The 16,787-nt window shown below is 51.3% G+C and overlaps 4 protein-coding genes across 4 annotated transcripts; 1 reads left to right on the top strand and 3 right to left on the bottom strand.

The window, feature by feature from the left end:
- Positions 1–861: 861 nt before the first annotated feature.
- AYO20_01756 (hypothetical protein) lies at positions 862–1,233 on the bottom strand (the record flags this gene model as incomplete). The annotated part of the gene is made up of 1 exon (XM_022640062.1): positions 862–1,233. One exon carries the CDS (start codon positions 1,231–1,233, stop codon positions 862–864), a length of 372 nt encoding a protein of 123 aa, XP_022504017.1.
- A 2,299-nt stretch (positions 1,234–3,532) lies between these two features.
- On the bottom strand, positions 3,533–9,970 carry AYO20_01757 (hypothetical protein; the record flags this gene model as incomplete). The annotated part of the gene is made up of 2 exons (XM_022640063.1): positions 3,533–4,447; positions 4,499–9,970. 2 exons carry the CDS (start codon positions 9,968–9,970, stop codon positions 3,533–3,535), a joined length of 6,387 nt encoding a protein of 2,128 aa, XP_022504018.1.
- Positions 9,971–11,056: 1,086 nt separating this feature from the next.
- On the bottom strand, positions 11,057–12,427 carry AYO20_01758 (hypothetical protein; the record flags this gene model as incomplete). The annotated part of the gene is made up of 1 exon (XM_022640064.1): positions 11,057–12,427. One exon carries the CDS (start codon positions 12,425–12,427, stop codon positions 11,057–11,059), a length of 1,371 nt encoding a protein of 456 aa, XP_022504019.1.
- A 1,949-nt stretch (positions 12,428–14,376) lies between these two features.
- On the top strand, positions 14,377–16,623 carry AYO20_01759 (hypothetical protein; the record flags this gene model as incomplete). Its single annotated transcript, XM_022640065.1, has 1 exon — positions 14,377–16,623. The coding sequence occupies one exon, from the start codon at positions 14,377–14,379 to the stop codon at positions 16,621–16,623; it is 2,247 nt and encodes a 748-aa protein (XP_022504020.1).
- Positions 16,624–16,787: the final 164 nt, after the last annotated feature.

Raw genomic sequence — 16,787 nt, forward strand, 5'->3', positions numbered from 1 at the left:
AAGGTGGATTCAGCCCTACTAGTTGTGCTCATACCGATGATGCTTGGATGCCTAGATAGACGAGTTGACTCAGCCATGAAACTCTGTCACTTATTATTTTACCCGCTGCCCGCCTGCTACAGGTTCCCTCTTCCCCCTCTTCACCACGTATAGAGTAGTTCTTACTTTCCTGTTTCTTGCAGTGGCAACAGATTTGGTAGTAGTCTGCGCCCTTTGCAGAGACTCCGCACTGACGTATTCGGGTTCTCAAGGCTAGCTTGGGTACAAGGGAGGGACCGAGGAGATGAATCGATAACAGAGATATTTATTGTTCTTCCTTGCCCTAAACATACGGGGTAGTTGCAGATATGGAGACTACTTTACCCCCCTGCTTATGACGGAGTTGTAGTATTATTGGATAACAGTGACATGTATTGTATCTTCTGGAATCCTGCTGCGTGGCCGTAAACCCACCCGCGCAACCCCCTTGCAAAAAGTGCGGCCGAAATCATGTCGCATTGAATTCAATGTAATGTACAAACAGAAAGACCCTCTTCATCATGTCCAAGATCGCTCTCTGTGCCTCTGTATTAGCTTGCTATAAAGTGGTATCGTAAAATACATGACCTCCTGTTCCTCGCTGCCCAAAATTCCCAAGTCCGAAGAACCCAACCAGAAAATAGAGAAGGGAAAGATTCCCTGCTCATTTGCATATATCATAACTTTCGTCTTACATCAAAAGTCCCACCCAAGAATTGTAATAAATGTTGATGAGTTATGGGTTGACCACGGACATCCATTGATTCCGTGTGAAGGGTCTGGCTGAGTTGAGCCATCCGACCTCCTCGTTATCTTCCCCAAATCCTCCAGAAGCTGTATGGCTCATGCACGTTCCATGACCTCAAAGATACCATCCAGCACCACCGGTGTTTGCATGGTTTCATTCATGAATTCCATCATTGAGCATTGTGTGGAGGAAGATGTTGTCGAAGTAGCTGTGTTCGCTCGAGGGCGGGGTTCTAGGAGTCCCAGCCCAATGATCTCAACTTCGTCGGCGTACAGTTCTGCCTCGAGGGCTAGGTCGATGGCAGAGGGTTGGCGACGGATGTGATGGCTTGACAGTGGGGAGATCGGGGACAGAATAGCCGAATCAAGGTCATTGGTAGGTAGGTGTCGTCGACCTCCGAAGCTGCTGAAGGAGGAACTCGGTGAGGATCGTATGGACGAGGGCGCGGGTGAGGACGACGAAGACATATTGCCTGATGGACTCTTTGCGGACGTTCGGCGTCGAGGATTGTGGCTAAAGATGGTTTGGAGATGGAGACGGACTTTCGAGGACGAGGTGTGACTGCGAAAGCTCCTGGGCATGGGTTTAATGGATGTGTCTTCGTGTAGAGCCTCGAAGAGAGAGACTAACTGTGCAACTGCCATCTTTCTGGATGGCAATGGAATAATGTAGATGTCGAGTTTCTGGAATTCCTTCCCACGTCTCAATGTCTGAGAAGCTCCTTTTTGAGCAGTTGAGAGACCTTTGCCAGCAGGTCGAACTCTTTTTGAGCTAAGCAATGTGGTCAACGGGGTAGAGCGGCCCAGGTGTATCAAGGTCTGCCCAAGTGGTCCCAGGGGAACTGCGGAAATATCAATCCAGAGTATCGAAAGCACAAGCAGACGCTGAGAACAGAAGTGATATACAAGAAGAGCTGAGAAAAGGAGACAAAAGCTGGAGAAGGTCAGCACAATATTAATTCCTGGAGGAGGATTGTTGAGATCTAAAGTTATGTGACAAGCCGTCCGGATCAACGCAGTAAAGTAGGTAGCAAGCCACCCTGCGCAAGGGCCAACTGCTTCCCTGTAGTGACGGCCCCGTATGCGAACTAATACCTCGTAGACATGCAGGCAATAGTTTCGCCCAGAAACATTTGCGGGAACCAGGGCGAGGCAATCCAGGGAGCAAAAATGTCACGCCCCTCCCTGCCCTGGGGCTTGAAAATAATGGGCCTCGTCGTAATGGCTCCTGCATACCTTTCTGCGAAGGGAAAGGTGGAGGAGTGTATTCGAAGCCATCAAGGATGCGAAGGGAAACAAGCTCAGGACTTGGTGGTACCTAATGTCAAACATCAGTGTTCTTGGAGCTTTGGAATCTGGTACGCGAGTGTCTGAAGCGATCAAGAGAACACCCCCTAGTCTCGTCTGATGATCCTTCTCCCCCTTTGATATGCGACTGGTCCTTGACACGGAACAGAGACTACTGGAGCCACTGTTGCGGCAGAGATCCCAGCTTGGTTGCACCGTTGCTGAGGAAGCCTCGGAGAGTGAATATGCCCCAATATGACTTTTCCGATCTCCCTAACTTTTGTACTGATCCACAGTCTGTTCCCGAAGTTGATGTACCTCCCCACCGACCAGGGCAGCGATGGACCCTGAGCTAGGGTCGAGAAGCCACTAGCACCACTGGGGCGTGTTTTGGCGTAGCTTGACGCGGCTGAGACTGTGGCCAAACACGTACAAGAGGATCGCGAGACCAAGCCAAGGTTTGATCCGCTTGGCTCATCTCATTTCCAAAGACGCGATGAGCGTCGTGCAGGCGTTTCAGGGGGCCCGACAAGCGAGCCCAAACCTTGATCTGTAGGATTATCGGTGTCAGGTCACTCAGGTGAGGGAGGGGTCTTTTGTTTCGTCGTCGTAGGTAGGGAGCTCTCGTACTCGGTACTGGCAGATTAATACAAGCGACAGAGGAGGAGGGGCGATGGGGGCGGAAGAACAGGCACTGTTTATTGGTGTATCATCGCGGAATGTTGTACTCGTAACTCTCTTGTCTCGTGGGTATCGCGTCTGGTGGCATTTTCTGATACATAATTTGTTGGACGAAATCTCGTGAGTTGAACCTGCACAGCACGAAACCGGCTGCGGGAAGAGGAAGTGCAACATTTGCTTTCCGTCACATGATCTTCATCAAGAGTCCCTCCCATGAAGTGATACATTGGTTGACAGGGACATGAAATCGACCACAATTCCAGGCATAGACAAGGGTCGTCAATTACACATCCTGGAAGATCGACACAGCCACAAGCTTCTTCTGGATTTCCTGTCATAAATCCTTGTATGCACAAGTACGGAGCAGAATGCATCGGGACAGCCGGATTGTGGACAGAAGCCATGATTCCACAAACATGCATGGATGGGATTTCCATATCGTCGCTGGACAGACACTGCAGCTCTCTTGCTCTCTTATCCTCTTCAACTTCATATCGCTCGAATTCCATAATCAATATAGTGTGCATGATGTACATGATGACTGGGTGCCAGTGCATATTCGCCGTCTTCTTTTCAGTCATCCACCCAATCTCATTCCCTCACATCAAAAGGTGAAAACGCCCTCGCTATGCTCATCTATTTTCATCTCGGATCCTGGTATCATTATCCACCTCGTTCCCATCTCAATATGCACAAATCAAGAAATGAAACCAAAAGACTTGGGTCATGAATCGTCGTGAAACATCGTGCCAAGCATATTACCATCTCTTTCTCTCTCACCCTCTCGGCACAAACTCACTCACCCTCGCGTGCTATCGCTTCGTGTTCTCCTCGTCGTGAAGCTCCTGCGGATACTTTCACCCCATGCTGAATTGTCAAAGCTCTCCATCATACCCTGCCCATCTAGCCCGCTGGCACTGCTGCCGTGTCGACTATGGGCTAGTGTCGGCGTTGTTGGAGACGATCTCGTTGCTCCTGTTGCTCCGTGGTAGGCAGTATCCACTGATCCCAATCTCGCCCGCACTGGGCTACTTCGCGGCGAGCTCTCCAAGTCCACCGGTGACGTGCTTCGCAAAGCACCTGAAGGGGGAGGCATGGTCGTGTCGATGGGTGGGAGGTTGATTGATTGTTTCTTCGGCGTATATGATGGTGTAGATGAGGTGAAATCGCGTGGCTCGGTGCTGCTACTGCCTTCCATGTTGTCGTCGGGATCCTCAATAAAGATTTCAGGGACAGGAATAGAAGGTGGTGCACCCAAGCGTGAGTTCCTCCGTCGTTCGACCGCTTTCCGAAACTTACGAGACCAGTGTAACGTATCAAAGAAGCCGACCACTGTATTTCTGCGGATGCTTTCTTGGACTCTTTGTAGTCGCGCTCGTCGCCGAAGGAACTCTTCCAAGCGGAGACTTCGAGAGTCCGTAATCACATTGTAGTGCGTCAAAAGGAAAAGAACCGCAGTGAAGGGAATGCCACGGTCTGGATCAGCTGTCGACATGACTTCCTGGTAAAAGATGTTGATCCGTGCACGGCGCTGCCGGATTTCGGCCACAGGAATTTGGCTAACACGTTCTGCCAACTTGTCGAGATCGATGCCATCCACTCTTCTTGCTGCTGGTTTGACTGGATCACCCGGCTGCACTGAGCAGTCCTCTCGGATGGCTCTGACGGTGAAATCACCGTCGTAAATCCGCATCTGCCATATACCGGAAAGTTCCTGCTCATTGTCAGTGACACCGAATAAAGAGCCCTATCGACTCAGACCTACCCCTAGGAGGCGAGGGAACTGCTCCTTTGAAATGAAACCGGTACCGTTTGGATCGAACTCTGCCCAGGCTTGTTTGAAGCGTCGAATCTCGTCTCGACTCACAATGGACATGCCGCTGCTCTGCTGATAGACATACGAAAAGCTCTCAAAGATCATCGAGACAAACAGAGACACGAAGATGTACATGCTGATAATGTTCCAGGAGATGAACAATGCCCTTGCCCAGCCGGAGCTGCCACAGTCGCTTGCGAAGAAACTATCTTCTTTCACGCACAGGGGCGGTTCAAGTCCGGCAAAATCTTCCATGATTTGATTCCAACCTTCTCCAATACTGGTCCGAAACAAAAGGATGAGAGCCTTTGGAACGGTGCGGAAGTTGACATTGTTGCTCTCGTTTTCTCCAAAGCGCGTGAGGCCAAAAGCCTGTGTCAGGGCAATTGCGAACACCAGGAACAGAACAAACCATGTTGCCAGCAAATTAGCGATCAATGGCAGCGAGGCTGCAGCAGTCTTGAACAGTTGATCGAGCTGATTGTTTCGCGGAATCAGGAGAAAGGTGACGGAAACCAGGAAAAGCTTATGGAGCTGTTGGAAACCTCCGCTGTTGACCTTGGACAACGAGATCAGAGACGTGACGAAAATTCCTGACACCGCAAGAACCGAATAGATGTCCCATGAGCTCCGTCGAAAACGTTTCCACGAGAGGCCAATGATCCTGATAATGACATTGGCGATAAGCACAACCGTAAAGGCAAGGAAAATGTATTCCCGCACAGTTGCCCACCAGTCTGGCTCGGGATAGAAGTCAATCGTGAGGAGAATCAGGTGGAGGACCAATATTGTGGTAATGAACCTTTGCCACTTGCCCCGTTTCTGTATCGAAAGGTCATAGCACCATTTCTTCCACTTGGCGGACTGTTCACCTAGTGATCTCTTGGAAGGAGAAATCTGCTTCAAGAGCTTCCGCAGCTCCAGCCATGAGCGTTGTTCTGCTGTCAAAAAGGCAACACCGGTCTGCTCCGTGTAATTTCGCATGAACACCGAGATGAACAGTGTCAGGACAAAGACAGCACCCAACAAGTTGAAGATGATGAAATAGACTGCGTTGCCCTGTGCCGCAAATGGCTGTGGTTGTAATCCAATGCCAGTGACACTCGTGCCCGACCACATCACGTTCACCCATCCTTCTTGGGAGACAATCTGGAACAGGATGAACAGGGCGCTGCCGAAGTCGTCGAAGTCGAACCAGGGATTTGCAACCTGCCTGGGCGCTAGTACAGGCCAGTTGAAGGGAGTAGAGTTGAATTCCCCAACACAATTACTCAAGGCACTGTAGCCAAAATCTCCATCGTTACAAGCTTGCATTTTGCCACTAAACAAATTGACTCCAAGGATGGCGAAGGGAATCAGCAAGCTCATGGAAACGAAGGCGGCCGCGAGAACTTTGTAGCCACCAACAATGATAACCGAATAAAAGGTGTCTCGCGCGGTGTCGCTAATGTTGAGCAAGCGCAATGCTCTCAGCGCTTTAAAGGCACCAACGGCTCGGGAGACGCCGTCGTCGCGGAACATAGCAGTGACCACATTGATCCATAGCGTGATGAGGACCACACCGTCAATAAACCCCCAGACACTTCGAAAGTATGCATGTGGCGTGAAGAAGAGACCGTCCGCAATTACTTTGATGATGGCTTCAACCGTGAAGAGGATTGCGAAACCCAAGTCGGTCCACACGAACCAGTTGGTGATGCTCAGTGTGTTGTTTAAATAGTAATCGCGTTGATACAAGGGCGTGGTGATGCAAGCCAATATGACCATGGCCACGATCGCTGCATATGTGAAGGCTGAGAATGCATACCAGGCAGGTCTGTAGGGCGAGACGCCCTCCACTCGCTCAGTTCCTCGGCCGGGACCGACGAGGTATTGGCATAGCTTTCTCACTGGGTTATCTGGCTTGAAGATGTATAGCGACACGTTGTACTTCGGGTGCTTTTGCAAATACTGGCGCTGTGCACGGCGACGGTTCTCAGTTGTCGTGACCACCCTTTTGGCCACAGCTCTGGGATCGAACTCTTCGTTGGCCCGGGTGATTTTGGCACTGGAGTAGAACGGATTGGGCTCTGCCGAGCTGTAGAAACCAGTGATTTTGCCCCAGAATTTGGACAGAATCCCGGGTTTGACGGTGGGTACTTCGTCGAGGTGCATGGATGTCGCCCTACGCGCAAGGACATCGTCTTGTTCGTCCAGAAAGTCCTTCACGACGGCCTCTTTGAGGAGCTGTTCAACCGTTGCCGAGCCATATTCGAGAGCGTCTCGGTGTCTGATTGATTCTCGTCCCATCTTGAAGACCGCGGTGAGTGAGAGATTCCCAGAAGCTGAACCAGTCATTTCCTTCTGCTTCAAAAACGCCTTTACCTGTTGCAGACGTTTCTCATCCTCGGACACGTCAAAACTCTCTTGGATGACAGCAATAAACATATTCAGCACAATCAAGTTTGAGACGACGAACCAGAGGATGAAAAATATCGCACTCAGCCACGCCGTATCCCAAATGTTGTTGAACTGGGTAGCGTTGTACATCAGAGTAGTCCAATTCTCACTCGAAAACACTTGGTACATTCCCACGAAGGAGTTCCAGATGTCGAAGAATGACACACCAATCACTTCACCATCGGCATCTACGGATGGAATATCCCCCCTAAACAGTTGCGAGGCAAGAATGGCGGCCAGGAAAGTGAACAGGAATACAAACAAGATCAAGTTCAAAAGTCCGACAATATTGCCAAACACGACCATGACCAGTTCTCTTGTAACCCGGACCGCGAGGACGACTCGGTAGATACGCGCAATTTGAAATGCTGAGAGCCATGCGTATGGCTGACCCGAGTTGCGAATTACTGGAATTTGCGTGACTGTAGTAACGATAGCGAGCAAAAGATCAACCCAATTCCTTTTGCCGTGGAAAAATTGTCTCCAGTCACATATGAAGCGCAAGATGATTTCCAGGAGCAGGAGGAATGTGACGACCGTTTCGCAATCCATGATAAAGGTCTTGCGGCGGTCGCTCATGGTTGCACTTCGCAGACTCTGGACAATTAGGTCGAATACGATGATTAGAACCCAAAATAGATGCGTTTTGTCGTAAATCTTTTTCAACTGAGTCCGTTTCTTCGTTTGATCATCTTCAAAAAGTTGCCCGTCGATTTTCTCGGCTGTAAATGCGCTCTGCTTGCTCTCTTCGCGGATGATTTGAAATGAAGAGGTGATAACAGCGACCAACAAGTTGACGAGCCACAAACTCAAGACGACAATCCCGGCCGCAAAGAAAAGTGCTGCCGCAAGATAATCGGAGTCCGTCAAATAGTAAAGGAGATCAGAAAAGGTGTTGGAACTAATTATCACGAAGACGAGCTCCAACGATTGGCCGATGTTGTCGAAACTGACGGTACCATTGTATGGACCACTGAATCCCTCAACGCACAGGGAGCCTTGGGGACAGAGATAACCTTTGGACCTGTCCGTTCCGTTGGAGCCATCGGCTTTGAGCCACGGCATCGCCTGTCCCGTTACAGCATCTAGGTAGCCTCCACAAAACTGGATGTTGTCGGGCGCAATATTGAGGGTGTAGTTTTGACCGGATCCGTCGTCACCGACCCAGACGCATGTACGTCGCAGACTGGATTTGAAGCTTTGGACGCCAACGATGCCAAAGATCAGCCAGAAGAAGCCTATAAGAAAGGCAACGTGAACCAGAAGAGGAGCAGCTTTCTTCAGACTCCGCAGAATGATCGATGTTCCAGCGGTGAGACCCAACAGGCGCAGAATTCGAAGGCAACTCAGCATGTTGAAGACATATACGTGACTTGAATTCTCGACGCCGCTGAGCTGCATGACGAAAGAGATCCAGTAGGAAACAACAGCAACGAAGTCAAGTCGGTTGAAAGAATGCCGCAGAAATGCGCGGCGGGCCAGGCGTATCCTTTGCTGCTGCTTCGTATGGCCAGGCCCTCCAGCCTCCCCAGGATGAGGAACTCCGGTAAAGGTGCGAACAATTGATGGTTGCGTTGGTGCATCATTGACAACCATTGACGTCTCTCGGGCACCTTGGGGGGCGAACAGAGTGTGAGCCTTCTGAAGGACAGCCCGTTTCAAGCCAATAGACCGATTGATGGTGCTAAACTCGACGGGATTCGAGACGAAGCCAGACACAATAGTACGGGCAACGAGTTCCAAGGTGTAAACCACAAATAACGCAAAGATGGCATAATCGAAGCCTGTGCTCCCCCATCGTTTCGTCCGCGTCTGCAGGTAAACAGCATCAGACGCTGCATTGACGGCCAGTAACACCGTCTGGGCGACGATCAGAGCCAAAATTGTGGGCTCAGTAAGCGGATGGACGAGGATTTCACAGAGCCATTTTCGTAGAGCGTTCTCTGGCCCAAAAATACCCCAGGTTTTGCCAACAAGGGGGTTAGGGTGATAGACTGGGGTCATTGGTGTGAATGTTTCAGCTACAACTTCAGCTGATGGGACCTTTTCGAGAGGAACTTGCTGCGGTTGTGCTCCTTCTTCGTCTCCAACCTCGTGCAAGGGATGTGCAGAAGCACTGGGGCGCCTGTGTTGTCGTATAGATGATTTGCGCCGGATACTTTGCTCAACCATGTCCGAATCATTACTCAGGTTGACCACACGTTGTGAGATCTCTCGCAGCATGGAGTTTGCCCTGGCCATTGGGGAAGGAGATGGCGATAGAGACCTTGACCTTTCGCCAACTTCGCCTTGACTGACACTCAGACGGCTGATTCCACTGGCAGTGCTCAACTTGCGATGCATTCCAGCGCTTGTATCGAGCGTTGGCAGATCATCTCCGAGGCGCGAAGTCCGCCCACGCACCGCGGCAGGTGACTCACCATCCGTCCAATGGACACTGGACTTTTTTCCTTGTCTATCATGCCTCTGGCCTCTGGATACGGAGCTAGATGTCTTGAGCGAAGACGGTGGGCGACGTGAAGAAGTCAAAGGTGTCGTGTCGGAGTCTGGAGGCGAGAAGGGACTCTCCGCGTCTTGCAGGTCCCCATCAGCAGCCGTGGTGATGATACTCGGTCGTCGTAATCCGACACTGGGTGGTGTCGAAGGTAGATGGAGGTCCAAGCCCACTGTTGCCGCCGCAAATCCCTCCACATCTTCAATCGGGGAATCCCAACCGCTTCCTCCTTGTGCAGAAGTTCCAACGCTTTCAGACGACGGTCCTCCTCTTGCGGGCGACTCTTCGTCGTTCAGTCGCGCGTAATTGGGAGTCCGACGTCCGATCAGTAGAGATCTGGTGCGACTGTGCCGGGGCTTGTGGCCTGAGAACGTGCCTGTTGAGATATCATGTTCATCTGATCCGGAATCGGGTGGTCTCGAGAGATCTCGTAAAGGTATCGACTGTGGACCCGTCGTCTTAGGGGGGGTCCTGTCGCGAGAGGACATGATGGTATTATGACCCTAGAATGAGCAGGGCGTTGATGGTACATACTATCTCAGGACGAGGCGCAGCATTTTGGTGGTGCTCAAGAATCTGCGTCTAGAGGAAAACGAATGAGCGCGGGCGCAATTGCGACGAGGCAACGCTTTGGGGCGAGCGATGGAAGCTGCATACAAGCAGCGGTAAGCAAGCAGTCAATGATCAAACGAACGAATAATATGATGTATATTTTGCAGCGCGCGAGAATGGAATGGGAGAAGGGAGATGAGGTTCAGATGGCTCGTACTCTGCAAGACTGCAAAAAGGTAAACCGCATGTGCAACTTTCTGGTGCTGGGGACTTGTGTTCGTAAGTGCAAGCGCTGATGTGGTAGGAAGGTTACCGGGATGCCGGTCTAAGGCTGAACGCGCGGCGGTCCCTTGATGTGCCCTTGGTGCCATAATCACTTAACTAGCCTCAAAAAGAGCCTCTAAATTTTGAAACAAGGGCCACTAAACGGGCACCGAAGCCACTGCCTAGCACCAGCGAACTCTCGGCCCTAGTGGGATCGAGGCTGATGCCCCCAAGGCAGACTTTCTCCAGCTCCTGGGTACCACTGGTACCTATTTTCAGGGGGTCCAAACCCTCCATAACAAATCCCCCAGCGGGTTACCAGGCCCCGCATATTTACCCAGCATGATTCAACGATAGGAAGAAACACGTCAGCCACAGGGACTCGTACCATGTACTGCTTTGGAACAGCACTAATTCTCCTTACGCAGGATCCCTTCATCCATAGGCAGGCAAGTTACTATAAGGAGTTATGAGCACCGTCTTGGCTCTGCGTCGGCACTTGATACTTCCAGAGTGGCACATCCTTAAAAACACAAATTAATCCTTGTAATGAACTTATTGCTTATAAGGTCTCCCTTAAGAAGAACGGCATATTAATCCCGCGGTCTCCAGCAGAAGAATACCCTATTTACACACGACTCTGGGAGCAGTAGCCAGAGCCAACGGCACAAGTTAAATCAAGGTATTGTTGGACGGTTCACGACAAAATGTCGGGCCCGAATCCAACGCATCAGGCAAAAGCGATATCTCTCACCCTATCAATGCCATGCAAGCCTGGCGCTCCTTAACAACCGCCTCACTTCGGGAAGCAGCTCCTTGCTTTTCAGGCTTACTTTGCGGAGAGTCTGGAAGCCTTTGCTCTTCCGCAGCACGTCGTCCCATAAGTGCTCCTGGACACATTCCATCTCGGTTTTTTCACTGACTGGGCTGAGCATGATTGGTACATCCATGACCTCTTCTTGTTTCTGTTTCCAGCTGTCGTTGCCGACGATGCGAGTCAATGGAGCCAAGGCGTCATCCCAGGTCCCAGATCTCAAATGGCACCGATCAAATTGAAATTCATGTAAGACTTTTCGATGGCTCATGATAAAGCCAGAGGCTTGAGCAGCATCCAAGCTTGCATTGATAAGACGCATAGACTTCAGATGCCGGAATTTGAGAGGTCTGCAAGGTGGTCTCGCACTGGCGTCTGGGCACGCCTTCGAGCAGTCGAGAGATGTCGGGCGTGAGGTGCAAGGCTCAGTGTGAAGAGCCAACGGACAAGGTCCCTTGCCGCCAATCCATTGGAATTCGAAATGCTCCAGAGCTTGGAATGTCTGCAAATAGCTATGGAGGATCTTCAGGTGATCTGACGGCTGGTTCCGGCCATATTCGAAGCTGTCCATCTCAATGACCAGGGATTTGATGCCCTTCCAAACCCGAGAGGATGCTGGGGATGACCCAATGCTCAATTGTGGACGAAGGTAAAATACAGCTGCAGGATGTATTGGTGCCAGGGTTAATGATTCAAGGTGGCTTAGTTTGGCGGCCTCCACGGCCACTCTCAACGATATCAGGGCATAGTCAACAATATCCTTTCGGTATCTTTGACCTGCAGGTTGACTTGGACAAGAGATATGAAGATGTTGCAACCTTGGCATTGAACTGACTGCGTGAAAGAATGAGTCCACGTTGGTGGCGGCATGAAATAAAGGAGGATATTGCTTGACCAGAAGGTCGTTCATCTCCCATGAGCCGTATTTAGAGGCCGATGAGGATGACGAGGAACAACTGGAAGATGAATTCGGTCTTGAAGTGTTGATCCGGGGCTCGTACATAAAGGTGACTTCCTCCAGAGTGCCGGGAACGAGCAGCGGCGGTAAGAAGGTGTCAGAGTGGTGTGGCATGATGAAGGAAAGGCGTCGAACATGGATGCCAATTCTTTTCAACGCAGACATGCGCGACCTGCGCGATAGTATGTTCGTGCTGAAACGAATCTCCAGATTCTTGAAGAGCGTGGGAGCAACGTCGCCGGCAAGGCTTTTGCTCACAAGTCGCAGAGATGGTAAATCATCCTTGTGGACATGAGATAAGAAGCATTCGCGAACGAGGTCGGTCCGCCAGAATGCGGCGAATGCGGTCGAGGACATTTTTGATATAGAACATACCTGACCAGTGGGCCAAGCGATTGTCAACGGTCACCGCCAACGCCAGCATGTGCGGCAGAGATTTCAATCTTCCGACCGATAAGACAGGAGAGCTACTCTGGAGCCAGTACTGGAAGGATATGCGTTGGGACCATAACAACAGCAGAACGGTGACTGCAAGATCTCGATTGTACAGTGGCCCACGACAGAGGGGGTTGCGAAAACCAACAAGAAACTTACCTCGTGGAATCTAAACAGGCGGAGGATGGAAAGAGATATAGTTCGGAAATTTTGGTAGAGGAGGACCATTCCACTCCATTGTGGATGTGGAGGGACAGGAAAGCGTCGAGTGCAGCTGGTTTGCAGGAGCTATATCGCGATTATGGCACGGTCGTGAAAACGTTGGTGGCGCGAAGCAGGACAGCGACGTGATCATAGGCTACAGAAGACGGTGTAGCGGGAGGCTGGACCTGAGGTGCATATTTCGTGCATAAATAGCTGCATTTCGTGACTGATACGCGCCAGAACCCCGTGTTGGTGTTCTGTTTTATCGCGATGTTACCATTGAGGCGCGGGCCTTGACGCGAAGGCACCTGTTTACTCACACTCGTGCGAGGCGCTGAAGACTTTTCAGAGTCTGGAATACATGGTTCGTACGATAATTCTGCTTCGATCAGATGTTCATGTGGAAGCTGGGTGTTTCCGAGTATAATAATTTGAGGGTGTTGATGAACCAGCGCGTCGGCTCGGCGGGATGATTAGTTCCCAGCCCCCAATAACTGATTTTGATTGATCGTATCGGTCTGTCCGCACCAGGGAGCATGGTCTGGCCAGCAGTGGCCGGCAGTGGCCAGCAAGCCATGTGTTTTTTACGTCCAGCCAGAAGTTCCACCTCTTGAAAATGTGGATCGGACTGCGTCATTTTCCGTAGTGACGGGTCGATTCGAAGGTGTGTGCGGAGGCCTGGAAGTGACTGACGGAGAATACCTATGATAGGTAAGTCGCGAGTAGGTACAAGTGGTAGAGAAGACTCCAGAACAAGACAAGAAGCCATTGGTGTAGGTGACTATTGGGCGATGGTGGGTGACGAGCGCTGACCGAGAAGAGAAAAGTGAGAAGACGAAAAGTATACCTCGTACCTATCATCGTCATGACCGCGAACTCCGACGCTTCACCTCACGAAACAAGTAACAACTGATCCGGATTCGCCTTGGAACACACACTAGAGATCCCTTTTTTTCTCTCAGCCCGGCCCCAAATCCCTCCTGTCTGTGTGGCTGGCTCCCTTCGTTCCCTCCTATTCCTTGGTTTCTTCGCAGGTTCGCCACCCTGACTTTGGCCGATTCCATCCAATTCCCCGAGTTCAGCGCTCTCTCTGAGTGGATGCCACAAGTGCGCCACATCCTACACACATCCACACACATCCCGGTGGTATGGTGACCTTTGGCACATGCGACCAATCGTCCTCTTCCAATGACATCAAGTCTACAACAAGTTCCGACTCGGATCTTCCAGCGCAGCATTCGCACAGCAATACCCTTCGCCCTGGATTATGCCTGCCTATCAGCTTCGGGCCGGATGTGAAAATCTTTCGCAGAACAAAGCAGGTGAGCACGCGAGTGGTAACCACAAACCCATCTTGATATAAAATGACAATTTTAACCCCCATGTTCCCATCATCGTGAGGCGTTTCACTAGCCCCAGGCCTTTCTCCTATCCACCCAAGTTCCACCTCCTCGCCTACAAGTACCTTGAAAACTGACAAGAACGCAAAGGAGTCCACCTTTTTACTAGTTATCGATAGATCTCTGTAAATACTAGAGTTTCCCTCGCTTGGGCCTGTATGCAGATTCGTTTTCAGCCAGATCCGCTGTCTATTGCTACTTCTCCTAGTTCGATCTTCAGGGGAAGAGGGAACAAGAGAAGAATAAAACAAACAAAAAGAGGCCACCATGATTCAACAACTGAGCCCAGTCCCAGCTCTTCCCAAACCCTTTGGCCCACACAAAGTTGGCACCACAGAATGGGAGATTCCTGTCTCTGAGATCCCGTCGCCATCGCCAACTCCAGAGCCTCAAATCACCACCATAAAATTTCGACTGTTTTATCCTACAACGCCAAAGGCAAAGTCGAAGACTTCTGTTCCCTGGCTCCCAACACCACAAAGAGAATGGAACCAGGCTTATGCATCTTTCCTGGGCGCGAGTCCCCGTGTCTCATCCCTGATCTCTCTCATACCTTTCCTGATCAATATGACCAATATCCCAGCGGTAGCTGATGCGCCTCTGTTGCAGAAGGACACGTCGTCCAAGTATCCCTTGGTGGTCTTTTCGCATGGGCTAGGAGGAAATTTCAATGCCTATAGCGCAGTATGCGCAGCGCTGGCCAGTTTTGGGATCGTGTGCGCAGCCCCCGAGCATCGCGATGGCAGCGCCCCTATTTCACCCATACGCTCAGCTGACGGCCGCAAATCCACCGCAATCCCATATCAAAGGCACCCTCATGCTCCCACCACCAAGGTTCTTAACGCTCGCAATGCTCAGCTGAGGATACGGTTGTGGGAGTTGGAGCACTTATTCACCGTCTTGAGAAGTTTTAATGAAGGCAAGACTTTCTCCAACTACGCTGCAGTGCGGAGCAAATCGAAGTCAAGCTTGTCGTTGAAAGACGCTCTGGACCTACGACCTGGCCACGTAACATGGGCAGGCCACTCCTTTGGTGCCTGTACCATGGTCCAATTCGTGAAATCAGTTTATTATCACGAATTCCTACCCTCACTCAAAGGTACCGAGTTCGAAAATGACCTGGACTGGCGTCCTCTCTACAAGCCCGCGGATAATAGCGAGCTGGTTAGGCAGATCACGCCAGACTCACCCCTCACTTTGCTCGACCTATGGGCCATGCCTCTGCGCGCCGGTCTGACAAAATGGCTCTGGGAAAAGCCTCTGCCATGTTACCACCGCAGATCGGTCGACGGCGAACGTCATCCGCCTACTAATGTCGTGGCCATCATCTCTTCCGAATTCTACAAGTGGCCTGAGTTGCTGAACCGAATGAAGGCCGCACTGTCTGCGAGTCCCGCCGAGGCCATGTACACCCTTGAGAAACGAGAAGCTGCTCGGTCTGCCAAGCCTCAGCAGCAGTCGGAATCGCAGCTGCTGGCAACGCCTGGGGACAAGCTTGCGCCTGATGTGCGTGAGACCGAGGTCACTTCACGTCGAGGTTTCGAGGTCAATCGGGCTGCAGATCTAGATTCGGATGACGGGGATGAGCTCTTTGTGACACCTTTTGCTACACCTGGGGACGAATTTTCGCTCGACAGGATCATGACAAACAGAGGTAGCGGGGTGGGATCATGGAGAGGAGGAGGGTCGGAGGCCCAAGACGTTGACCTAGACGTGGAAAGAGATATCAATGAACAATCATTGAGAGAGGCGATCAGGGTGCCACTGCCGGATTCAGAACCAGAAGACGAAGACGAAGATGTCCCTGGGAGCATCGAGCTGGATTACTCTCAATTGGACCAAGAGGCAGAGGCAGACTCAGACAGCACCTCTCCCTCCAGGTCGTCTACCTCTAGCAAACCCACTCCTTCTTCAGCCTCGCCGTCAGATTCCGTGTCCTCGCTATCAACGCCCGCCTCATCAATCCAGTTAAGCCGCACCTCTTCCCCCTCCCCCACTTGCGAAAGTGTTTCTAGCACAACCTCAGCCTCTGACAGCGAGGTCAAGGCCTCAGCTAGCTCCCCCAGCGCAGCTGAAGAAGAGATCGACAAGTTCGACCTCTCCTTCTCCCCCTTCTCCCTGCTGCCACTGGATCTCCCAAAATTGTCCGTCGTTCCGAACCCCAATACGCCTTCTCCCTCAGATCCACACCTCTACCTAATTCCCAACACCGCCCACTTGTCACAGTCTGATTTCGGCGTGCTCTTCCCCAACCTGACGAGGTATCTCATGAACGCCGAATCGCCCGTTGAGACAATCAGACTGAACGTCCGGGCGATGTTGGCCGTCATGAGAAACATGGGTCTAGACGTTGAGGCGTACCGCGACTACTGTGTTCGCGAGAAGAAAAAGACCCAAGCCCACGCTCGGCGAGGAACAAACGACAATTCCGACTTCGATGAGATCTCCGGAGTGGATCCGATTCTCACGGAGCGGTGCAACGAGGAGAGATTCCTGAGGGTCGATATATATTGATCTGATTGATGTCTCCTCATCTTATGTTTCTGTCTCGTGAGAACGGATTACAGCTCTCCTATGTGGGGCTAGGTTCTACCTTTACAATTTGCTTCTGGGTTATTTGTGATCCGAACACGCGGAGCAGTGCTGGGTCAGGATGTTTCAGGAAAGAAAAAGGGAGG

The sequence above is a fragment of the Fonsecaea nubica genome (assembly GCF_001646965.1).
Source record: "Fonsecaea nubica strain CBS 269.64 chromosome Unknown Scaff7, whole genome shotgun sequence".
NCBI lineage: Eukaryota > Fungi > Ascomycota > Eurotiomycetes > Chaetothyriales > Herpotrichiellaceae > Fonsecaea > Fonsecaea nubica.